The 24,583-nt window shown below is 52.7% G+C and overlaps 1 protein-coding gene across 1 annotated transcript; it reads left to right on the forward strand.

The window, feature by feature from the left end:
- The first annotated feature begins 3,174 nt into the window (after positions 1 to 3,174).
- C10H3orf70 (chromosome 10 C3orf70 homolog) lies at positions 3,175 to 24,076 on the forward strand. The gene is made up of 2 exons (XM_032697949.1): positions 3,175 to 3,380; positions 20,993 to 24,076. The coding sequence occupies exons 1-2, from the start codon at positions 3,206 to 3,208 to the stop codon at positions 21,547 to 21,549; spliced, it is 732 nt and encodes a 243-aa protein (XP_032553840.1). The 5' UTR covers positions 3,175 to 3,205; the 3' UTR covers positions 21,550 to 24,076.
- The last annotated feature ends 507 nt before the right edge of the window (positions 24,077 to 24,583 follow it).

Raw genomic sequence — 24,583 nt, forward strand, 5'->3', positions numbered from 1 at the left:
GTAACGCCTCTCCCGACAGAAGTTCATTTGTAAATTCACATCGACCAAAGCAGCCCGGCATCGATTGTTCTGTCAGCCTGACGTCCCATCAGCCAGCGGTGACATTGCTGCCGCCGAGAGGTCGCATTCCCAGCTCCGGGAGGGCGGGAGCAGCGCGTGGGAGTCCCGGCCTCTGCACTGCTCCGCTCCCGGCGGGGCCAGAGCGGCCAAAGGGCCACCACAGCTCCTTGGCCCTCGGCCCTGCGGGGGGGCAGCCTGATCCCAAGCCCCTGGTGCCTTCTGACAAGCAGTCCAAGCAGAAGGCACCAGCCTGTTCTGTGAACCTCTTTGGTAAGTTGTTAAAATAACAGCCTTGCACAGTCCCCATCAGCTCAAATGTGCGGTGATGCCAGAAATATGCCCATGAGTGAAATGTTTCTTCATTTAACAGGAGAGAACACAGCCCTGTGCAGAGGAGAACTTGATAACCACTTGGTACAGGATTAGTTTCCCCACCTGTCTTTTTAAACCAGTTAACTATTTCACTCAGTGAGAAAATATCTGTTAATAATGTTTTCCAGGTAAAACCCTCCCTATGGGCGAAGAATGTCCCCAGCTCTGCTCACTCTGCACATCTGACTTGGTGAGCTGAGGTCATCCAGTTCTCAGTGAGGAGAGGCCTTGGTGCAAGCTGGCTCCAGTCCATCCCTAATCTTTGGGCCCTGCTTCTGCTTTCATGTGAGTGTCTGGCTGCATGTCTGGCTTTCTGCACAGCAGGGTGCTCGCTTTCAGGCTGAGGAGATTCAGTGCCGGCCCCTCACATGCAGCTGCAGGATTGTTAGATGTCTTTAATTAAGCCGGTGAACTCTGCCAGTGCAGCAGATGCCTCCATTAACTGCTCAGCCACAGGCATTTTGCAAAACAGTTCTGAATGGGAGTGCACCAAAGGAGAGGTATCACTTCAGCTTTGATCAGAGTCCCCTGCAGCACCGGGCCTTCAAAGGGAGGCAGAGAGCTCCCTTGGGCTGCTCAGCAGTGCTGTGCTGCAGTGCACGCCCAAAGACGGGGCACTTGGGTCTCATTGGAACCACCTACCCCTGCCTCTGTAACCCACAGCTCACCTCCCTTCACTTTATTTCTTTTGAACAGAAAGTGATCTGACAGCCCAGGCTGGTCTGAGAGCAGCTCTGGAGGTGAGACAGCGCTGGAGAGGGAGGGCTTCGTGCCAGCAGGTACAAGTGTCAGTTCTCCTTGGGCTGGGGGTCTCATGGGAGCTGAGCTGCATCCCCTGTTTGCTGCTGGTGGGCTCCAGGGAACAGGAGGACAACAGGGCAGTGTCGACGAAACACCTGGATTTGCAATCAGTTTCTCCTCTGCTTGCAAAGAGCTGAGCAAGGTCCTGAATATTTGCAGATTTCAGTGGGATTTTGGTAAAGCAAAGGCAGGTAAGCCTCGAGGAGTGAGTCAGAATATCCTCTTTCCAGTATAAGGAACCCTTGAGGCATTTAAAATGTACAGGCCTGTGAAGCTTCCCCAGTCCTGGTGACTCAAAGCTTCTCAGTGCAGCTGGGCACCCATCTTCTGCCCAGTTGGGTTGAGTTTAACAGGTATAGCCCCCATTTCCATATCCCAGGAGGTGAGGGCACAAGCTGGGACACAGTCACGTGTGCCTGGTCCAGCACTGGTGTGAGCAGTGACACATCCCAGGGCCAGCAGCGCTGCAGGGAACAGGTCTGTGCTGCAAGTCAGGCATGACAGGGGTGGTACAAAGCCTCAGTGCAACTCTCTGCTCTGCAGTTATGACCCACATCCCTTGGTTTGACCCATAAAGTGGGAGCTGGTCACAACAAGACACCGGCAGCTTGGCTGTTCTCAAACTCTTCTTGTTGGCAAGAAGCAAATGGTTCTCTCAGAACACCTTCAGGAGGGTGTACAGGATGGGAACACCTCTGGGATCTATTCCAGACCCCACAGGAACTGTCTGGGAATATTCTGGAGAACACAGAAAAATAAATAATTTTTGACTACTTCAGACAAAGAGCTATTGGGTATTGTACAAAGATGAGACTAGGAAAATGACCATTTGATTTCTGTTCTAGCAGAAAGCTGGCTTCGACTCCCAGTGCTGAGCAGAGCAGCAATAAAAACACAATTTACTTTCAAACATGACAGGGAAACAAGTCCACCACTACTCTTAGGAAACAAATAATGTAGCCACAGTTCAAGATAAATCCAGACATTAATTTTGGCCTAAAGATATGATTGTTGGAAATAACAATACACTTTCATATCATTACTCACCAAAATTATATCTACTGATTAATTTACAAAATGGAAGACAAAGTTTATCAGGGTTTTAAAAATCACTACGTGCTTAGAAAGAAGCCATCAGGGCACAGAGCCATCGGGGGCACAGCTATCGGGGGGCACAGGCATCAGGGGACATGGCCATAGGGGGACATCGCCCTCGGAAGAAAGAGCCATCAGGGGAGAGAGATATGGGGGGAACAGAGCCATTAGGGGCACAGCCATCAGGGGGCACAGCCATCGGGGGACAGAGCCATTATGGGGCTTGGCCATCAGGGGGCACAGCCATCGGGGGCAGAGCCATCAGGGGACAGAGCCATCGGGGGACAGAGCCATTATGGGGCTTGGCCATCAGGGGACAGAGCCATCGGGGGCAGAGCCATCAGGGGACAGAGCCATCGGGGGAGAGAGATATGGGGGAAACAGAGCCATAGGGAGCACAGCCATCAGGGGGCACAGCCATCGGGGGACAGAGCCATTATGGGGCTCGGCCATCGGGGGTACAGCCATCGGGGGACAGAGCCATCGGGGGCACAGCCATCAGGGGAGAGAGATATGGGGGGAACAGAGCCATCGGGGGCACAGCCATCAGGGGGCACAGCCATCGGGGGACAGAGCCGTTATGGGGCTCGGCCATTGGGGGTCACGGCCACCGGGGGATCCATCCCTCGGGGCCCGTCCCTCGGGGGCTCCACGCGCGGGTCCCCGCGGGTGCCCGGGCGGGGCGCGGGGCGGGGCGGAGCGGGGCGGGCGGCCGGGCCCTGCCCGCGGCGCTGCCCCCGCGGCGCTGGGCGGGCGGGCGGTCCCCGCTGCGGCTCGGCGCCTTCTCCTCCTCCTTCTCCTCCTCCTCCTCTTCAACCTCCTCCTCCTCCTCCTCCGGCCGCTGCGGCGCGGGGGCTGCGGGCGGAGCGGCGGCGCCATGAGCGGGGCGGCGGCGGCCAAGAGCGAGAAGCTGGACGAGGCTCAGGCGCTCGCCCGCAGCTGCGCGGGCAGACCCGACTTCCAGCCCTGCGACGGGCTCTCGCTCTGCGCCACCCACAGCCACGGCCGCTGCTTCCGCCTGCACTGGTGCTGCCACCTGGGATGGTGCCACTGTGAGTGAGGGGGCGCGGGGCGGGCGGGGGGCGCCGGTCCCGGGGGTCCCGGGGGTCCTGTCAGTCCCCGCGCGCTCCTCACCGCCCGTCCCGCCCCGTCCGTCCCGTCCCGCGGCCGGGAGCATCCCGCTCCCGGGGCTGGACCCCCTCCTCGGGGGCTGCTCCCGGGGATTCCTCTCGGGTCCCAGCGCCCCTCGCACCGGGAGGCAGCCAGGGGGTGGGCTGTGGCACCGGCTGCTGCTGGGCACCGCTGTCCTTCGCTCCAGCTACTTCACCCTCCGTTCTAATGGTTTTCTTTTTACAGGCATAAACCCCTCTGAGTAGAGAGGTAACCGCTTTAGGCTATATATAGCAGATAGTTTCAAAATCCAGTGTTGATCCAACTCTGGTGAAAAGGCGCCCAACGACTTGAATATCTATATTCAAGATCCTGGTGTGTCTAATCATGGAGGCTGGGATTCAACTGTGGATGTCCAAACATAGTTTGATGAATAATTAATCACTTAGAGCCGTGAAGAGCAGGCTTTCCCAGCAGTGTGTTGTTGCGAGGTCAGGAAATGGTGATGGAGCCATGTACTTGGGTCATACTGTGTTCAGGAGAAGTTAAAGCCTGGATGGTCAGGGTTAGTGCTGACCCTTGTGTGACGTTGCTGGATGCTGCAGAAGGTGTCCCTGGACTCCTGACATCCCATTCTCCTTTTAAAGCCGTTGCCGTCTCTCCTTGTAATTTAATCTACATAATTCCCCTTCACATGCACTTTTCTGCAAATTCTGTTTCATGGGGTAAAGGGCCTGCCCTAAAAACCACCTTTTATTTGGATGTGAGCTTCTATTTGAATTAAATAGACATTCTAGGGATTTTGTCTTGATTTCGGATTCATTTGAAATCAGTTCAGAACAATGGGTGTTTTCTGTCTGTGCCCTGTGTGTGGCACAACTGGCTGTGTGAGAAGGTGCCACAGTCACCTGCTGCACAGGGACAGGGATGTCTCGCATTTCATCCATGATACAAAGGGCCTCAAGTTATGACCTAGATACACTCTTCCTTCCCAAAATTTCTCTGACCTCAATTATTTGTGGTCACCATAAAGATATATGAGCTTATGAGCACTCTGGAGGACAGGATCAGAGCTCAAAATGGTGCTTATAAACTGGAGATGTTACCCAAAATCAGTTGGGGATGGTCCTGGGAGGGGAATTCAACCATGGAGCTGGGAACACCTGGAGAGGGATGTGGGGATTGGGATGGGTCACAACTGCGTGTGCGTCAGCAGCGGGAGCCTGCGTGGTGGAAATGTAAACCCAGACCCCAGCCTTCGCTTGGGGATGCATTACCAGCAGCATGGCAAGTGTGCAATTTAATTAGTCTCTTCAGCTCAGTGATGAGGAAACCAGGCTGATGGGCTCTGAGCGTGGCACTTTATGGAGCTGTGGGAGAATTGGGGAGGTTCTGTAGGAGATCGCAGAGATCAGCTTTGAAAATATTCTTTACAAGGGGGTGTAAAAGGAAAGAGGTTGTTTGGGCTGTAAAATACTGAGAGAGGGAGGGGAGGGGAGTTTTGCAAAGTGTAAGGTAGCCTTGCGAAGGAAAGTGTGTTCTAGCCCTCCTCTGCACAGACTTGGCAGATAACCAGGTATCACTGACCTGTGGCAAGGAGAGTTTAGGTTTGGATATTAGAAAACATGGTAGGAAGGCAGATGAAGCAGGGGAACAGAATGCCTGACAAGGTGAGAAGTTGTGGTCCTTGAAACCCTTCAAGGGAGCCTTAGAGTGGTGTCTCTTAGGCATTACACGGAGCTGCTTCCCTCTCGGAAGGACACTCGAGATCCTTAGCTGCCCTGTGGCAATCTTAAGATTTAAAAATAGTTACAGCTTTTGCAAGAAGTACAGGCTTCCTTCTTAATTCCTCCTTTATGGCAGAAGAAACTTTGAGATACCTCTGCCCCATGAAACTGGGATTTTAAATGAAGGAAGTCACACACTTCCTTGCCTTGTTTAATCTTCTGAAAGCCACGGAGAAGTATGCTCTCTTCTTGCCCCTCATTTCCTAATGCAAATTTCAGAGCTAAGGATCTCTTTGTATCCTGTTCCTCCGGAATGAGTTGGGTTGCACTTAAAAGGGGTAAGAATGAGGTCTATAATGGGAAATTGTATAGAGGTCAGAGACGTAATTAAACAGTGTTTGGAGTTATCCTCCATAAACGCAGTGCTGTAATGCCGACTTGGGAATCCTCAGAGGGTTCTTGAAAGTGCTTTTCTGTGACTCCTAAGAGCTGTATTGGGGTACAGGAAGCTCTACATCAATTAAAAGGGCCTTTGAAGTATTATTTTCCATCCGTGGCCAAGGTCCTGGAGAATGTCAACTCAGTGAAAGTGCACTTACACTGAGAAATTACAAAAACTCACCATGCCATGATGAGTAGATTGTCTCCTCATGTGTATTCAGGATCACATCTGCTTACTTCAGTGACAGAGGCAATTTAGCGTTGCAGAGCCACTTGGCTATGGAAGGAATAATTGAGAAAGAGCCCAGTCTGAATTCCCCAAAGCTGTTTTTGTTGGCGTGCTCAGAAGGGAGCAGCACTTCAGGCGCTCCCTTTACCTCCGACGTTTCTGTGTCCGTAAAATGGCAATAATAGTTGGCAGGAGAATCAGAGACTGCTCAGTGCATCCAGACAGCTCCGAGAACCTCAGCTGCCCTGGGTGCCTGTATGACTTCTGTGCCTAAGGCTGGAGTTTATTTGGGGTCATTTTCAGTTTGTTTCGGGCTCAGTGGGGAGCAGATCTGCTGCGAGGTGGTTCTCTGATGTGCCTCTGTGCCTGGGGAGCTCTGAACCTGGGTACAACCTCCATAAGTAGGTGTGTGAACACTGTGCAGGATGGGAGGCTTGGGGTGCTGGGCTGGGATAGGTGGGTGCCTTGGGTGTTGCTGGAGCTGCCGGGCTTGTGGGCACGGGGAGGGCAGGGAACACCTCGTACCTGCTGCAGCAGCTGACCCTCCCCTCTGTGCTGCCCACCCCTGTCTCCACATGGAAGCGGGATGAGGGCTCAAGCCTTTGGAGTCCTTTTCCCTGCAGGGAAAAAGGCATTGGCCCAGGAGGTGTTTTGCCTTCAGCCCCTGTGTTTGTCCCATTACACATTGTCCTGCACCCCTCCTGTCCCTGCGTGCGTTCCCTTTGCCAGGGTGGCAGCCCCCTGGTCACCTTCCTCCCCTGCCCTCTCACAGCCTGGTGGGGTTTGGCTTATTAGATGCAGGCTGAGAGCCTTAAATTACTCGGATCTACTTTTTCCAGAGGCAGAGAAAACATGCCAGAGGCAGGTCTGCAGCAAGGTACTGCCTCCCTTTCCTCACCTCGGGATTTCCGCTGCGGCTGCGATTGGCACCGGCGCTGCTGCGAGGCTGCTGGCTGGGAGCTGGTACCTGCTTCTGTCACAGGGGATCACAGCCTTGGCCTTACATCCAACCTGACCTGACAGCAGGACTTTGCCTGTGTTTTGCTAATGTTACTTCCTAAGAATTAGCCATGAGAGAAAGCATCACACTTCATACAGTTACGAGATTGGTTTCATGCCTGGACATGGCAAAAACAGAGTATTCTCTCGCAGCTGGGCTCATTTTTAATCTGAGTAGCTTGCATTCTGTTAAACACTCTGCAAACCCCTCGGTACATTGTGCTGCAATTATCAATAATACATGATGAATCGTGGTTCCACAGCAGTTGTATCAATAGACAGTAATTGTGCTACCTTGTATTAGCCTTTCTGTGCTTTTTTTCCCCCTGATTCAGCATCAAAAAAAGCAAGCTTTTCGCTCTTTAAGGCTCTTGCACGTCTTATACTGAAAAGTAAATGCAGCAAATAAATTTTGGTTCCACCACTTTTACAAGGTTCAGCTGTTTGGACCATTTACAAGAAAACAAACCAAGGAAGGGGAAAGCTGTGAGGTCTCCATTGGGTGGCCAGGAAGGGAACAGTTGCCAGGCTCAGGCGTGGAAAAAGATTGTGGTGGCAGTAAAGGTTTTAAAAAGCACAGCTGCTCCCCTGCCCTGTGTTCTGCTAAGTGGTGGAGGGCACTTGCAGGTGTGCCCTGAATTAGCTTCCTGCTCCCTGGCCTGCACACAGAATTGTGGCACTGTTACAAAGGAGTTTGGAGCCAGACCTGGCAGGGTCTGCATGAGGTCAGGCAGGCCTGGCAAGAGACCCAAGGAACTTCCTTGGGCAAGAGGAGAGAATGGGCTTATGTGATGAGTGGCACACCACGAAGGGCACGTGTATTCTGGGTGGTTTGGGGGAGGAGAACTTCTCTGAGTTTGGCCAGAGGAAATTCTGGGGATGCAGAACCAAAGAATATTTACATTTGTTGTTCACCTGCTCTCTGAACAGGGAGCCCAGGGTTTCTCTTGGCTCTCAGAGCCCCATCGCTCCCTCGTGCTGTCTGAGGGCACCCAGGGGGGCACAGCCCATCCTGGCTGGGGTCTCGTTGGTCCCAGCTGTGAGTTGGGCAGGGGGGTGATTATCCATGGCCCACAGCTGTGCCAGGGAGGGAGCAGATCAGCACAGGCACTGCCCCTGGCTGTGCTCGGAGCAGACACTGCTGCTCACGTTCTTCACTGCCTGAAACACTGGTGTTTTCTTTCATAACAATTTACGGTGAAAACATTTGTTTTCTGGCCCACAGAGCTGGTGGAAGCTCTCTGTCAAGACCTTCCTCAATTAAACCCCTTCCAGAGACCACGATGTGGTGGTGCCACATGGCAGCTCCTCCCTGCTCTCTGTAGGTACACACCTGGCCCAGGGGCAGGTTCTTCCCCTGCCACACAGTGACTGTGCAGCAGATCAGTAGCTCTGTGCACACAAGCAGCATTTCCAAGGGGCTCTCTCCCCTCTCTCCAGCGACAGGGCCATCAGCAGGGGCTCTGACAATCTCCAAAGCCCATTCAGATCCAGTCTGCCCGTGGGAACTGTGAGTCAGCAAGGCACCCTTCTTTCCTGTGGCAGACCACTGGTGAGCTGAGATGGTTATGGGAGGTATTTAGGTGCATCATGACAGAGCTTGGGAGTCTAAAGAGGAGCTGTGCCTGCCTGCAGCCAGCTTCTGTTGACTCCCCCCCATTAGAGAAGCAGCTACAGCCCTGGTGGGGGGACCCTAAAATAAGCCCCCAGGGTGCTCTGCAGCACAGCAGACACTGTAGATCTCCCAAAGTCTTGCTTTTGTCCTGGTGGGTTTTCCTTGTGCTGGTTTTTGGTGGCTACAAAACTCGTTGCCACATCCAGGAGGGAGCAGAAGGGCAGCAGTGCTCCAGTGCTCCATGAGTGTCCCTGTCTGTGGAAGGGGATGTGGACGGAGCTCACTGGAAGGTGCCAGCTTGGCAGTGCTGGTGGCAACTTGAATTTCCAGCAGTGCTGTTCCACAGGGGCAAAACTGTATCCTGATCGTTGACTTGTTGGATAAATGGAAAAGGGAGCTGTAAAATGCCTGTTTGAAATCCTGAGGCTGATAGTTGAAGGAGGTCATACTTTTTTCTTTGTGGGAAACTTAAACAGGAATGGAGCAGGCGGGGCTGGGAACTCTGGGGCTGGGCATTCCTGGAAAACACAGCTTGTTCTGGAGGGAGGATGATCACAAATCTTGGGAGAAATGGGGGTTTTTCATTTGCTTTGGCTGTGAAAAGGATTTGGACATCCATCCCGTTTAAGTCCATGGAGGGAATGTTTGTGCACAAGCCAGGCATTGTGCTGAGTGCCAGGCAGGGGCTGCAGAAAGGTGGATTTTTCAGCTTGTAATGGTAAAAGACTTCTAATGAGGATTTGTTGCCTGTGGCTGTGCAAGATCTTCTCTTCACCTGTATTTTGAAGAGCTATGATATTCTAGCTTCGTTCCACTAACCTGTACACAACCAAGGAAAGAATGTCAGCCTAATGTGTTCTGAACTGTTACTCTGAGGGCAAACACTTACTGCCAGTTTTTATGTGTGCACCATTCTGGACCTGGCTTGTGTTTTGTTCCTCTGGTTTTAATCTGGAAATCCCAGTACAGATGTACTGTTGATGCTGTGTCTCAGAAAGAGAACCCACAATTCATCGTACCCTGTGGGAATGTCAGTGCCTCTGGAAGAACCTCCTGGCATTCATTTTGAAACCCTTACTAGAATGTTTAGAGACATGCATGTTCTACTATTATTAACAAAGCCCCTGATGTCACTTATCAGGAAGAGACCACAGGAAAATCTGTGAATTCAGGCTACTTGCTCAGTACGTTTTGTGGGACTAACTCCTGTATGGCTCATCCAGGATTGAATGGAAACCAGTGCTCTTCATTGTCCAAAAGTCCTGAGAGAAAGGGGCCTGTGTACCAAAACACTTCCTGCCAGCCAAAAACTCTGCTGTGCATGACTGTGAGGCTGTGTTTAATAATCTGTCTGTCCATCTGAGGAGAATGACTCACAAAGAATTAAATCTGCTTGCCCAAAACTCAGTGATCTGTGGTAAAAACCTCTGAGAGTGGCAGATAACTGACACCCTTCCTCTGTGGCTGCTTGAAGGGGTAACTGTTGGTTTTGTAAAGCCTGAAAGGATAAAGCTGTGGATGTTTCTTACCAGAAGCAAGTACTTCCAAGGAAAAGTTCATTAACCTTGTGTCCTGTCAGCTGGTGCAGTTGTCTGGGAATTCAGGGTGTCCTGAACACTTCATGGGGAGGAGCTGGGCCTCTGCTCCTCTCAGAGTGGTTCCTGCTGGGGAAAGGCTGCAGGGTCTTTTCTCACTGCAGAGGAACAGCTCCAAGACAAAATCTGTACGGAGCACAGTGCCTGTGGTGAGCGTGTGGCTTCCTTCCTGGACTCTGCAGGTGGCCAAATCTGTTTGCCAGCTTGAATCTGCGAGCCTGCCTACCCCCAGTGCCCAATGCAAAAGTGCCTGCTCACACATTATCCTTCTCTCCTGGTTGTTGATGGATGTTTCATGTGCCTTAAGCTGCAGCCCGTAGTCAAACCCTCGTGTTGTCCCCCGAGACCGAGTCACAGGATTGTCACCTTCGTGGCCTCCATCCTGCAGCTCTGCAGAGCTGACACTGCTCAGCTTTGCTGGAAGCACTGAAGAGGCCTCTCAGGTACTTGGCACAGCACCTCCAATTTCCTGGCAGCACCTGTGTGCTCATCAAGAACACGTTTTGTCGCTGCTCATTGGTACAACCAGCAGAGCTGGGCTTGTAGAGAATGGGCATCTTGGGGTGTCCTTATGTAATGGCTCTGGATTTAACCAGCCCCACACTTCATGACTCACTGCCAGCTTTGGGAACTTAGTTCTGCACATTGATAAGGCTCTACTAGAAATTTGTGTTTCTATAAAGGATAAAAAGCAAAATGCTTTACTCACAAACAGTGTAAGATGTTCCAGAACGATAGCTGTGACAGTGTGGGCTTAGCTGCTGATGGATGGCACAAGCTCATACTAATGTAAGAGCTGGTTGACAGTAGATTGGATTCCAGGTAGAGCATCTCTCTCTGTCTGCATATAAAGTGACCCTGGGTTAGTGAGTTGTGGCTTTTCTTCCAGCATCTCCATGAATTTATGTGCCCACAAGATGCAGAGGATGTTTTCATAAGTGCTTTGACTCTTCCACTAATCAATTTTTATGTAGTGACTGATCACAGAACTCAAGAATTGCAGTTGGTGCAATTTGGAGATGTCTCTGCCAGTAGTCGAATATATTCACGTAGATGGAAATCAAAAACCTGCTGGGCAAGTAAAATCTGATTGCTTGGCAACAGGGCCTTGTTTTTGACATACCCACACCTTAACTTAGGCCACACAACAGTCGGAATTTATACGTAACCTGTGTTGTAAAACAATTTCAACAAGAGGCACGCATTGGTATGTTTGTTCTCCCTGGTGGCTGTGGAGCTCCAGCGCCCCCACTCTGCTCTGGAAGCCGCTTGTTTTGTGGGGTGGTTGCCCCCAGCCCCGCAGTGTGTCCCTGCTGTGCCCAGCGGGAGCAGCTCTGTGCCCATCCCTCTCCCTGCTCCTCGTGATGCCGGGGCTGGAGCTCACCTGCAGCTGTTCCGGGCGGGGGCTCGGCTGTTCCATCCTGCTGCCTCTGCTGTTTGGGTTTCAGTGCTTTCCCGAGCCCCACTCGAGGTGTTTGCTCTCCCTCACACGTGCTGCCTGGCCCTGCCAGAGGCTGGGACACCGTAGGGTGTGCTGGGGTGCCCTGGTCAGCTCCTGCAGCCCTCCAGCTGTAGGCAGGACAGGTGAAACTCTCACCTTTTGCTTTGCTTTCCCTGCCTGTGTCACTGGACCTTGGCCTAAGGGCACAGGGACCATTCTCCAGCTGGTTCAGTGGGATCTTGGCTCTCTGGGTGTGAAACCGAGGGCGATGCTCACCCTGCCACTGTCAGAAGGGATCAGATCCTTGGCCTTACACCCAACCTGACCTGACAGCAGGACTTTGCCTGTGTTTTGCTAATGTTACTTCCTAAGAATTAGCCACGAGAGAAAGCATCACACTTCATGCAATTACAAGATTGGTTTCATCCCTGGACAATGCAAAAATAGGGTGTTCTCTTGCAACTGGGCTCACTTTTAATCTGAATATCTTGCATTCTGTTAAACACCCTGTGAGCCCCTTGGTCCACTGTGCTGCAAATATCAATAACACATGATGAATTGTGGTTCCACAGCAGTTGTATCAATAGATAGTAATTGTGCTACCTTGTATTAGCCTTTTGTGCCTTTTTTTCCCCCGTGATTCAGCTTTTTGAAAAAAGGAGCTTTTGGCTCCTTAAACCCTCTTGCATGTCTTATATTGAAAAGTGAAGCCACGAGTGCTGTGTGTGCTCCCACCTGTGCTGTGCAGCAGCTCCCAGTGGCTGCCCACAGTGGCACTTTGTGACACGATGGCCCAGCGTGATGCTGCCTCCTCCTCCTCCTCCTGCACCTCCTCCTCCTCCAGTGGTACCTGGGCTGTAAGTGTCTCTTGCAGAGCGTTGCTGGATCCCACACCCCTCCAGGGAAAGGTTGGTGCCCATATTTGCACACACCAGCTCCACGTGGTGACGTATTTTGGGTGTGATCAGGGAGAGCAGTCCTTTAAATTCTCCGGAATTGGGTTCTGGAGAGGCCTGTGACAGAAAGAAGAAGATTGGTTTGAATGAAGTGGGAGTGGAGATGTGCACATCAGGCACCAGAAGCAGCAATGGGACAAGGGTTGAAAGTGTGGCCTGTGCTGGTAACAAGGACACTGCTCCCAGCAGTGAAGTTGAAGAAGGTGTTGTTTGTCCAGCCTGAAGGCTCACTCTGGGTTAAGGCACCACAGATACGTGTCAGCAGAGCCCCTGAGCTCTGCCCACAGCAAGGGAGCAGCACAGGTACAGCACATCCCAGGGCTGCTTTCTCCTGCCAGCCACCAGCAAACCAGGCTGTGGCCACACAGAGGTGTCTGTTCCAGGCTGCCAAACCCACCCTCCTGCCCCAGCTGTCCCCTGTGGGTGCAGAGTGCAGCTCTTTGGAGAAGATTTTTCCTTCGAGGACCCACTGAGCTGTTCTGCTTATTTGAGACTTCCCAGGAAAACATTCCACTGTATGCAGAGGCTCAGGGTGCCCCCCTGCAGCACATACCACACACATGGGAAATGACTGTCTTGCCTCTCCAGTGCCTGTGATTTCCGTGCACCAGGCAATGCCGTGGTTTTCTGGGTAGTTTGACACTGAGCTGTGCTTATCCTGCTTTGTTGCCATATCAGCACACTGACTGGCTGCATGGAAACCATGGGATGCTGAAGCCTGAGCAGATGGTGCACAGGGATGGGGTTGTAGAATAAATATTTAGCGCTAAACCATTTTGTGCTATTTTCTCTACTGAATTTTAAAAATATCTAGTGTAACTTGGGGGCTAAAAATGAGTGACTGTTCTGCCCTTTGGGGTGGCTTTCGAAAGGATGTTGGAAGGTGAAAATCCTGGGATTCAGAGCTCGGGTTGGGATGCACAGGACTCGGCTGCTGCGCTGGTGGAGGTGTCCAAGGCTGTGCCACGCTTTCCATGCCTGCACTTCCATGTGCCTGTGTTCTTGGGATCCAGCAGGGGCTGGGGTTAGTTGTGCCTGTGGCATTTGTGGCATTTTTCCGGGTACTGGAAGGAAAGGGCTCCTCCAGAACACACACCTGGTGTGTGCTGCCGCTCACTGCTTTTTTGGGTGTCGACATTCTTGTTCCCTTGCAAGGGTTAGCGAGCAAATATGGCCCCTTTAAGAGGGTTTATGGCTGCCTGTAACATCCCTCAAGCCTTCTGGGTTGCTTTTCCTTTAAGTCCAGTAAATCCATGTAAGCAATGAGAGGAAAGAGCAGGGATGATGGAGGAAGCTCCAGGGTTTGTTTGCATTTAAGCGTTACCTGCTCTTAAGCTGATGTGCACAGAAGCCCCTGAAAGGCTCAGACAGCTCACAGCATGTAGTCATGATCTTTTTTGTATTTAAAACAGATCAAGACAAAGGGCATTAAAATACAAATTTGATGAAGACAAACTTTCTGATGTTTTCCCCCTCTCAGTTTCCTGTGAAAAGCATGAGGTCAGGGGCTGGCACAGCTGTCTGTGGCTGTACAGCAGTGAGGGAACACCTCCACAGTGGAGAATCACTGCTGGGGAGCCACTGCAGAAACATTGCTGGACTGTTTCTTCCCTGTGCTTGGATGGGGCTGGGAATGGGATGGATTCCTCAGTGCTTCTGTGGAAGGTGCTGTTTGCAAGGACACACCTCTGTTAGGTCAGAGCCCGCTGCCCCTTCCTGCTGCACTTCAGACTGCTCAGGTGTGGCTTCTTTCCTCTGCAGAGTTGATTTGTATCCTTGGAGTCCCTTCTGTGGTCCCTTACTGGGCCCTTCTATCTCTGCCAGAAGTCCTGCAGGTGTGTGGGACGCTCTGTCTGCATCTCCTGCTCTAGAAATTTGTTTGAGCAATCCCAGTGATTTTCAAAGTTGTCTGCATGAAGCACAGGGTAAAAATATCCCTTGCACTGAGGTGTTGCATATCTTTATCTAAGAGGCTCCTTCAACACTGAGAAGCATTTCAGTTATGCCTCATTATAACCACCAATAGCCCAGTTCAGTTCTGCTTGATCTTGTACTGTAAGTCTGGCAGTGCCTCAGTGTCCTGAAATGTTTTCCTTCCTCCGGTGGCTTGTTCCACATCTCGTGTTCACCACACAGTCCATGATGTTTTGCTGGATATGGCATGATGGCTATTCCATACAATACAAAGGAAGGGAAACTGGGTTAGCAGTGGGATTTTTCACATGTGTCATCTGTAAATGTGCTCAGGGTCTCTCCTGCCATTCTTGCCCCTCTGGAAAAGCTATTACTGTGCTCTGAGCAAAATGCAATTTGAAGCTGTGCTGGTCCTTGGTGAGTATTTATGGTCAGGGCAATCTTTGTTTGCAAAGGGTTGTTGTTCCAAGCCGTGCATGTAACTGGGGAGAGAGGAGGAGGGGGAAGGCCAGGGCATTGTTTTGTTTGTTTGCTGTTGCAGCCAGCGGGGCTGGGAAGCCACGACCCTGGACAGGCCTCAGACCAGCATCACACTTCCAGATGGAATTCTGCTTCATGGAGCACTTCTGAACAACAGGGTACCCCCAGCAGGCTGAGGGTGCTGAATGCCCCTCAGTAAACGTGTCCAGGGTGTGGGCATCGAGCTTTGCTTTGATCTGTGAAGGAGGAAACCCCTGCCTGCCCTGAGGCTCTGCTTTGTCAGCAGGGAAGTGATTCCCAGTTCCTTCCCGTGCACGGGCTGGTGCTGATCACGGGCTGGGCTGCTGTGGCAGAACTGTCTGTCACCTGTGCCACCCTGGAAGCCAGCTGGGTGTGTGACAGTCCTTGGGCTGCTGTGCCAACGCAGGCAGCAGGGCACCACTCCAGCCCAGAGCTGTCACCTCCTGCCAGACCAGCTCCCTTGGACCATGTGCCTCTTCCCAAACAGCCAGACTTGCTCTCCTGCCATGAGGTGTGGAACAAGTGCTGCTGGAAGAGCACTTGGTAGTTCTCCATCTCTTGCTATGACAGAAGCCGGTGCTCAAGCAGCTGATCATCAAGGCTTCCACACACAGAACAGTTGTGGAGTGAGGCCTCCTTGGAATGGTTGGAATCCCTCCAGGGCAGCCCTGCCTCCTGTCACACTGCATTAGGAATGCTTGCTTTGCCTTCCTCCTTCAGAGCTGGGTGGTATTTAATTAGGATGTTTTGATGTTCTTCGTGGTGGGGCCCATTCCCCTCCCGTGTGAGCTGATGTTTTTGGCAGGGTTGCCTGTGGCAATAGGAAAGTCTGGCCCAGCTGGAGTGGGAATTCCATTGGACTTCACAGCAGAGGATCACACTCCTGTTACACACGTGTGGGTTCAAGCAGCACCAAGCCACCACCATTTAAGGAGCAGTTCCCTGCTGTTGAGCCATGGGAGCTGATGGCACACACCCTTCACACACCTGATGGGGGGCCTGTGTCAGTCCATGGGGCCGCAGCTTCGGCCTCTCTGCAGGATCCACCACAGCCAAAGGCACGGAGATATCCACTGGGATCAGAGCCAGTCCTCCTCCAGCCCAGCTCAGCTCCAGGCTCCCACCACAACAGCTCAGCCCACATGGGAGCAGTTCCTAAGCTGAGCCAGGTCAGGTTAAACTGAGTCAGGTCACATTCAGTACTGTGCAATTAACAGGTCTTCGTTAATCTTGGTGATTTTTGAAGATAGATGAGGTGGCAGATGGAGAAATATTTGTTCAAGCAGCTGCAGGAGGAATACATATGGAAAAAAAAAAGCTTTATGTTTCAGTTAATAGATGTCTAAATGCCCTTCATGTGAACAAATATCCATGGTATGTGTTGCTGACTTGGACTTGTCAGACCCACAGCTCTCTCTTTCCATTTTCTGAAGTGCAGGGCAATTCACGTTGTTATTTATTAGGGCCAGGTCCTCCAAGGTAGCATTTTGAGAGGGTAAAGCTTGAGAATTTGTTATGAGCAACCTCACTCCTGAAAGATGGATTTTTATTGGGTTTTTTTTCAATATGCCAAGCACATTAATGAGTGTCAGAGGTAAACCAGAACGCTGGGACGGAGGGAAGTGGAGAAGAAAATCTTCCAGCAGCACCTCTGATTATTTCATGGTTAAGTTATTTTGTATTAGCCACGGAAATTGCTGCTGTGTCTGTTTGGTGAGGATGCATGCAGACTGCCCAATTAGCAAAAGATCAGAGAGAAAGGACCTCAGGGCTTGTTTCTCAAGACTTGACACGGGTTTTTGGAAGCAGGAGGCTCTGTCATACAGCTTCCAATCAATCAGCCACATCGTTCTGGTTATCAATGCCACAAACATATGAAATGTTCCAGGTTGCCCGGGTTTGCTGGAGATGTGCAGGTGATGCTGGAGCTCACTGCTCTGCTGGATCCTGCCCCAGCCTGCTGGCAGGCTCACTGGGGGCACAGAGCCAAGGCTTTGGGGAACAGCATCCCTCCCATTTGGCAACGGAAATCCTATTCCTGGGCACAGAGCAGCAAGGAGATGAGCACTGCCCAGCACTTCCTTGGACACATTTGAATAGTTGTTCTGCAGTTGAGTATCGGCTGTAGCGTGTGCCAGGTCCCTGGGGGTTTGGTTTGTGGGCTGGCACCAGGGTCAGCTGAATAACTGAGGAATGGAGCCACAGTCAGCCCTTTCTGGTTGTGCACAAGGTACTGTGGCTGTGGTGGGTCAGACAGGAGGTGCAGCGTTGATGGAGCAGCGGCAAACGAGGCACCGGAGCAGCTCGGGGGGGCACAGAGGGTTCAGTGTGTCCTGCAGACCTGTCCTGGGGTCTCTTGTTTCATCATCTCACTGTCAGCCTGTGGCTGGCGTGGACAACTGGGACTTACCATGAAAGTCATTTTGGCAGAGCCTAATTTCACACTGTTGCTGCTCCCAGGGTTGGAACAGGCTCTTGTTTCCCCTGAGCCCTTTTGCCACGGTGGTGGAACTGCAGAGCAGGGACTGTGAGGCTTCTCCGTAGCAGCTTGAGAACTTCCCAAACTTCTGCAAATGCAGCAAATTGCTTTCCACAGGATTTGGAGTTTGATTTTTGGACACGTGACACGTGCAGTATTTTTCCTTCCCCACCTCCCACTCACTGGTGGAGAGTGACCCAGGAAGCAAGTGGTGATGCAGCGTCTGCTCTGGCACCTGTATTTGTGCAGAACACTGTCATTTCAGGAGCATTCATCAGCACAGCGCAGAGTTCTCCAGCCCACTTGGTTGGAATAAATAGGCAGTAAATTCCGTGCTAGCACATTAAATGGGATGGATCAGAATAGGTGCTCAAAGCACTGTTTTATCACAGACTGCTGCCAGCTGTTCACAGTCAGCAGAAATACTGCTGTGGATTTCCACGGGTGTTTGATCAGATTGAGATGGATTGTAAGAGAACTTGGGACTTGTGCTTCTGGGATCATTTTCTGTGCAAAAGCCATCCCTGGCAATCCCGCAAGCTGCAGGGGTGGGGGGTGATCTTATTTTTAAATTCCTGCATTTATTTTTCATAGGCTGCGTCCCGGCTGACGCGTTTCCATGCATTATGTAGGGTGAGGAGCTGTGAGCACAGTTTTTTCCGTGATCCAGGCTGACAGTCCCAGCTCTGAGCACCTGGTCATGCTTTAAAACAAGTTTAATCTGTCTAAAACAAATAAACTCGCCCCTAAAACCAGCTGAAACTTGACAAACTGGCATCAAAATTCTAAAGAAAGGTACAAAGCAGTTCATGTATTAAATCCTCTGTTTTCTGTCAGCCAATTCCTGCTTTACCTTGGCAGAGCTTGTCCTTGGAACGTGAGGAAACCATTTCAGCCTCTGTGAGGTGACACAGACAGGCTCTGAAATCCTCTGCTCCTGCCCTGGAATTAGTGCCAGCGGGGCAGTTCTGAGACACTGCACGTGCTGCTGCAGTGGGAAAACAACCCACTGGGCTCCTGGCAACACCCTGTCTGCCCCTGCCACCTCTTCTCCTCCTTTCCCAAAAGGGGAAAAACAAACAACAGAAAAAGTCACACTGCTGAATCTCTGCCTCACCATTCCATGCCCATGCTGTAAAGCTTCCTTGGCTTAAATCCACTGCTTCCTTCTCCCAACATCCCCCAGCCTTCTGCCGGCACACGGGGCTGTTTTAAGTGAAAATAGAGTCCTGTTGTGCATATACTGTTTTTCTTGATCCTGCTAAAGTCTTCACCAGGGCCTTCCTTGGATGCTTCAAGTAGAGGAGTTGACTCAACTGAGTTGAGGAAATGCTTTTCACTGGTGTCTGTTGTCAGTGGAACGGGACAGGAGCCCACACGGAAGCCCTCCAGATCCGTGGATAAATAGAGCATTGTGGTTTGAGGCAAGGCCAGGCCACACTTCGGTTTCCATGAGCTGAATTTATCAGACACTCTCCCAGCCAGCAGCACACTAATCATCAGCTCTGGGGCTTTGCAGGGCAGGGGCATATTGAATGTTCCCGAATTTCACAGAAGGGTTTCTGGGAAGCAGCGGATGGCAGGAAGCTGTGGGCTGCTGCTGTGGCTGTGAGGGCAAGGAGCTGCCCAGGGAAGTTCTGTCAGCAAGATCTGAGGAACACTCGAGAGCCCCCATCGCTCAGTGACTCCAGAACCAAGGAGCTGCTGCTCCGAAGGGCTCTGGAGGAGCCCAAGCTTTGCTCTGCCTGGGGCTGCAGTGCCAGCACCTCCTCCCTCCGAGTCACAGCAGGGGTGGGGACCACGCCCTGGTACAGTAAAAAGAGGGCAAGTGGAGCGGATGGCTTTGTATTTTCTGTCATCCAGCTGTATACAGGTGGGGAAAAAGCTTGGTTTATTGTCACTGAGCTTTTCCAGCAGCTCTGTGAACAACTGCCCTTCCGCAGATGGCAGGGAGAAAGCATTCCATGCAGTATTCGAGGGGAGCTGGTCAAACCTCTTCCCGAACTGTTCTTTCCCATTGCTGCCGGCTCCCAGCTCTGCCTGCTCTCTCCCATGGCGCACGGGAGGGTTTTCCTGCCCGGCGTTCCCGGGGCTCGCTCCTCTGATCCTGCGTTGGGCACTGCTGGCATTGCAGCCTCTCCCACACTCCCGTGCTCCCTTGAGCTCTTCCTGCGGCTCTGTGTCCGCTCTTCTCGGACGACGGGGGTGGGAAGTCCCAGCGGACTTTCACACGAGTGCGTTTCCCTTCCACCGCCGCCGGCACAGCAGGGAGGGAAAAGCCTTCCCGGCGCTCGAGGTTCCCCTGGTGACGTCCCCGCCGGGCTGGCAGAGCACAGCCTGTGCGTGGGCCCGGCAGAGCCAGGAACACCCGGAGCATCCTCAGCCCCTCAGTGCCAGTGCTGTCAGAGCTCTTCCCAGCGCTGGGAGGCATTCCCAGGCTGAAGAGAGGGGGAGATTTTTCCCCTGCAGAGAGGCACGGCAAGGGGAGCGAGCTCTTCTTTGGGGCTCAGAGCAACCCGGGCTAGTGGGAAGTGTCCCTGCCCGTGGCAGGGAGTTGGAACTCAGTGATCTTTGAAGTCCCTCCCAGCCTAAGCCGTTGTGTGATTTCCAAAGGAATGGGTAATTGTGGAGAGAAAGGCTGTACCTACCTCTGCCTGGGAGCACGAGGGCACGTGGGCAGATAGCCCAGGGCCAGGTTCCTTAATGCAGGAACATTCTGCCCCTCACCTGGGGAGCTCCGAGCACCCAAACAACCCTTCAGCAGCGTTTGCTGCCCGGGCAGAGCAGGATTTGCAGCGTGTGCAGCAAAACTCTTCCGACAGCCCCACTACTCACAAGGCTTCTGGAAATTCGTGCTTTCCCAGCGGATGAGCCCCTAGGGAGACATGAATCTTTCAGAAGCTTCATGCAAATAAAATGCAGCATTTTACAGTCTTAGGCATAGCCTCGGGTTTCTCAGTTTTTCCTAACATAGTCCCAATTTTCTGCTCTCTTATTTCTTTTACTAAAGATGTTCAGTTCACACTTTGTTCTGCTCAGTATAACCAACGTAATCCTATTTTCTTACTACTTAACCAGATAATCAGGATGCCACGAGCATTTCTATAGCCTAGAAATGCCCTTGTTTTCTGCCTTAAAATTCTAATTGTAGTCATGTATGATCTCTGGTTTATAATACGGAAAAACACGATTTAGACCCCAGGGAAAAAGAACATGGAAACACGGGCAGGGAGACTCATTGGAATAATAACAATACAATAAAATTTTGATCATTGTAGCAAAGATGTAAACTAGAACTGCTCTGCTCAGTGGGGGAACAAAAAAGTCTCTGAGCATCCTGTTATTTTTCTTTCTCCTGGAAAAGGGTGTGAGCAGCCTTGGCATCTGTCCCAGTTCTATGGAGTTGTGCCCCTGGAGTGAATTTTCTGGAGTTAGTGATGTCCTTGAAGCAGGGGCAGGGAGAGGAGCAGAGCTGGGGTACGGGAGGTTGCACTTACCTGCAGGATTAGGTGTGGGAGGATCCCTACCAGGAGGGGCCTGAACACCTGGAGGCCACTGAAAGCAGCAGCCGCTGCCTGCAGGAGCTGCTGGTGGTTACTGACGGCTGGGGCAGCCCGTGGAGACAACGCTGACCGCCGCTCCTCTGTCTCCCCGCAGGTAAATACGTGTACCAGCCCATGACCCCCGTGGAGCAGCTGCCCAGCACCGAGATCCCCGCGCGCCCCCGGGAGCCCCCCAACAGCATCCAGATCTCCGTGTCCCTCACCGAGCACTTCCTCAAGTTCGCGCCCGTCTTCCAGCCCCCGCTGCCCCCCGACTCGCCGCAGTTCTGCACCATCGCCGACCTGTTCATCGACAACTACCGCGTCAAGTGCATCAACGGCAAGATGTGCTACGTGCAGCGGCAGCCGCCGCCCGCGCCGCACCGGGGCAGGGCCGAGGAGCCGCCCGCCCGCAACGCCTTCATCGCGGCAGAGAGCAACCCGGGCAAAGCGGAGCACTGCTCGTCCCCCTCCAGCTCCGAGGACTCCGGCATCAACGCCGTGGGGGTTCACTACATGGAGTCGTGTGACGAGGACACGGAGGGGGTGGCTGAGCTGAGCTCAGAGGAGGATTACAGCCCGGATAGCAGCTGGGAGCCGGACGAGTGCCCGCTCCTGTCTCCCTCGCAGTGCGAGATGGAGGTGATCGAGACTATAGAAACCACGGTGTGACCCCGAGGCCGGCAGCGGCTCAGGCCCGTTCCCACTCAGTAATGTTGCTTTTGTAGTATTTCTATTTTCTGTTTTTTCTGACAATCCCTTTTTTCCAGTGCACTTGATATTTCAGATTCCTCCTGGGAGCGCGGTCACGGGACTTACATATGGTGAACTAGCAGCAGCCTGAGCAATTTTAACACGTTCTCAGCCTGATCAGCTCTCCCACGTCTGCACGTAAGGTAGTGACAAATCTTGAGACTTTTCTAGCAGAAATAGGCCCTTTTCTTGGTCTGGGTTACCCCACACCCCACTTCTCCCACGAGGACGTGCCACTCGAGGTGTTTGCCCCGTCGGGGGGGGGGACAGTGGGCCCTCAGAGCACAGGGGGTGCGTGCCTGGAGCAGCAAACCGAGTTGCCCTTACTCTTTCTCAAACAGCTACACGAGGGGGGGCGGGCAGAGGCTCCTCCTGTCTCTGTCTGTCCTGACAGCGCCTTGTCCGGCCTCTTCTCTAGTGCTGGTGTGACCCTTCTCCGAGGCTGTGGGCACCACACGTCCAGCAGGTTGGAACAGCAGGCTAGAGAACGCACAAAGTGCCTCCCAACTTTTCTCCAGGCTATGCACCGAGCAGCTGCTGGGGCAGGTCAGGCTCTGAAATCTCCTGAGGAGGCAGCTCTCCCTCTGGAGGGGCATCAGGCGCCTGAATCCAGCTGAATCTCTGCCTGGATCTCGGGAAGGGGATGTGGCTGTTGCAGGGGGCAGGAGGGGGAGCAGGGCCATCCAACCCATACCACACTAGGCTGGGGTGCACCAGGACAGGGGAAGGAAGTGACTACCTCCGAATACACAATCTGCCCTCGGCTCTGCCTGCTGCCTCCTCCTGGGCTGTTCGGGGCCAGACACTCAGGACCAAGTGGCCTCAGGGCCTGCATTTGCCTGAAGAATAACACAGTTTAAACAAACAGCATTTTATCAGCCACACCACTGTGTTGGCAGAGCTTGGGGACAGCGTGGAGGTGCCCGTGGGGGTGTGCTCCTTAAAATACAGCCCCAGGTCGTTCTAGCAGAGAGAGGAGGCTTTGGCTCCTTCGCTCCCAGTCCAGGAGCAGGTTGGGAGCAGGGGTCCTCACACAGCTGGGAGCACAAGCTGCCTCACAGGAGGTTTGGTTTCAGCCCTGCTTGAAGGAAACGAAAATGTCACTGAGATTTCATTTGGCTCAGCTGGGTTGGAGTCAGTAACACCTGTGTTCCCACAGCATTCCTGCCGTCCTTGGTGCAGTTCTGTTCGGGTTTCAGAAGTCCCTGGTGAATCCAAGGCTGTATAAAGGTGTACAGTTAGTGACTGATCCTAGATTATAGTCCGTGGTAGAGGATGGCTCATCTCTCACTGTATCCTGACAATGTATTCCCAATTTTATACACTTTGTAATCAGTATCTTTAGAAGACATTTAGGCAACAGTGTGTGTCTGTGCACATATGTGTCTAGGAGTTTCCATGGGTGGATATAAAGTAATGCTGTACTTTTTAGACTAACACTTTCAGACAAAAATAGGTTTTATAGTTTTGATGACTTACATAAAAAAGTGCAATGCTTGTGAAATGAGGAACTTGGGCCATTGCATGAACAGATACATTCTCACAAGGCACCTGAAAATACTGTTTTTCTGAGGGCATTTAAACAAAGGCCGTAGTAAAACTAAATAGGATTTATTTATTTATTTTTTAAGGGCAGGATTGTCTTTCTTGGCTAACTAAGGTTTCTAACAACGTTTGGGTGTCTTTGGACCATTCAGACACATTCCATAGGTAGAAGGAAACATTATGTATAGACCTACAGCATTTATTCATATTTAACCTTTCAATTGTAGTCTGAGTGGAGAGCTGGACAAGCTCACTCCCCTGCCTGGCCTGCCCGAGCTTTCCTTCCCCTGGGGAATGGGTGGGCTGGCAGCTGCTCCCATCCCTAGGGGCTGGTGGGGGCCTTTCCCAAGGGCAGGGAGCTCCTCCCAGCTCTCCCTGAGGGCGCCAAGCAGAGGGTGGGTCAGCAGGACCCCCGGCCTGGCACAAGCTCACCTTGTTTGCGGGCAAGCAGGAGCCGCGGCCCCGCGGGGGCACCAGCCGTGAGCGCGGGGACCCTCAGGGTGGGGATGGCCCAGACTCACCTGAGGTCCTGGGGGCCCACAGGGCCCTGTCCCTGTCAGGATCCATCCTTTCTTAACTGTAAGTAATTAGCAATATTCACAAGCTGTGAGTGTCTCCTACCCAGGATTTGTTCAGATGTCTTAAGCACAATAAGCTGCCTCTTCCTTCTGTTGTTCCTGGAAAACGTCAGTGGAGCAGCCTGGGGTGGGATGTTCCAGGGAGTGCTGGGGCAGCGGCCCAGCAGCAGGTTCTCCCTGTGCTCCATCACACTCCCACAGAATCCTGGCCCCTTTCCTTTGCACAAACGCTGGCGTGGCCGTGCCCTTCGAGCCATGCCCTGGGCTGGCTGCTCCACCTGCCAGGGAGAGGTGTGTATGTCTTGAATAAAATACTGAACAACTGGCCTTCTGCTTGTCCTCACTCCCCACGTGCTTTCCATACTGGAGTGAAACATTCCAACATTTCCAGCAAAGGAAGGGGCACTGACACCCCCCAGGGCAGGCAGCGGAAGGCAATCACCAGTGGGCACCCCCAGGGCCCAGCTGCCATCCCCTGAAGGGCTGCCCCAGCCAGGGGGAAGGACAGAGGGGACAAGAGCCACCCCAGCTGATGTCTGGCCAAACTCAGCTGCTGTAGCTCCCTGACTCACCTGGGACCAGGTGCCCATGTGGCTGCAGGCTGGAAGCACCAGTGTGCCCTTCTCAGTGCTCGTGGGAAGGAGGTGAGGCACTGCTCCTGGCCAGGTGAGCTCTGCACAACACCTGGTGCTTCTCTGTTCCCATATTCCTGCCATTCCATGTGAGCTCTGCATGGATCAGCCACCAGAGTTCTGTGTGCAGGGAGAACAACCCCCACCCGGTGCTGTGCCCTGGGAGCAGCTGGGACCCCGAGGGTGTGGTACCCCAAA

Source organism: Chiroxiphia lanceolata, chromosome 10 (genome assembly GCF_009829145.1).
Source record: "Chiroxiphia lanceolata isolate bChiLan1 chromosome 10, bChiLan1.pri, whole genome shotgun sequence".
In the NCBI taxonomy this organism is placed as follows: domain Eukaryota; kingdom Metazoa; phylum Chordata; class Aves; order Passeriformes; family Pipridae; genus Chiroxiphia; species Chiroxiphia lanceolata.

Coding starts and splice junctions, on each gene's coding strand:
- C10H3orf70 (XM_032697949.1), top strand. CDS start 3,206: ATGAGCGGGGCGGCGGCGGCCAAGAGCGAGAAGCTGGACGAGGCTCAG. Junction 3,381..20,992: donor CCACCTGGGATGGTGCCACT/GTGAGTGAGGGG, acceptor GTCTCCCCGCAG/GTAAATACGTGTACCAGCCC.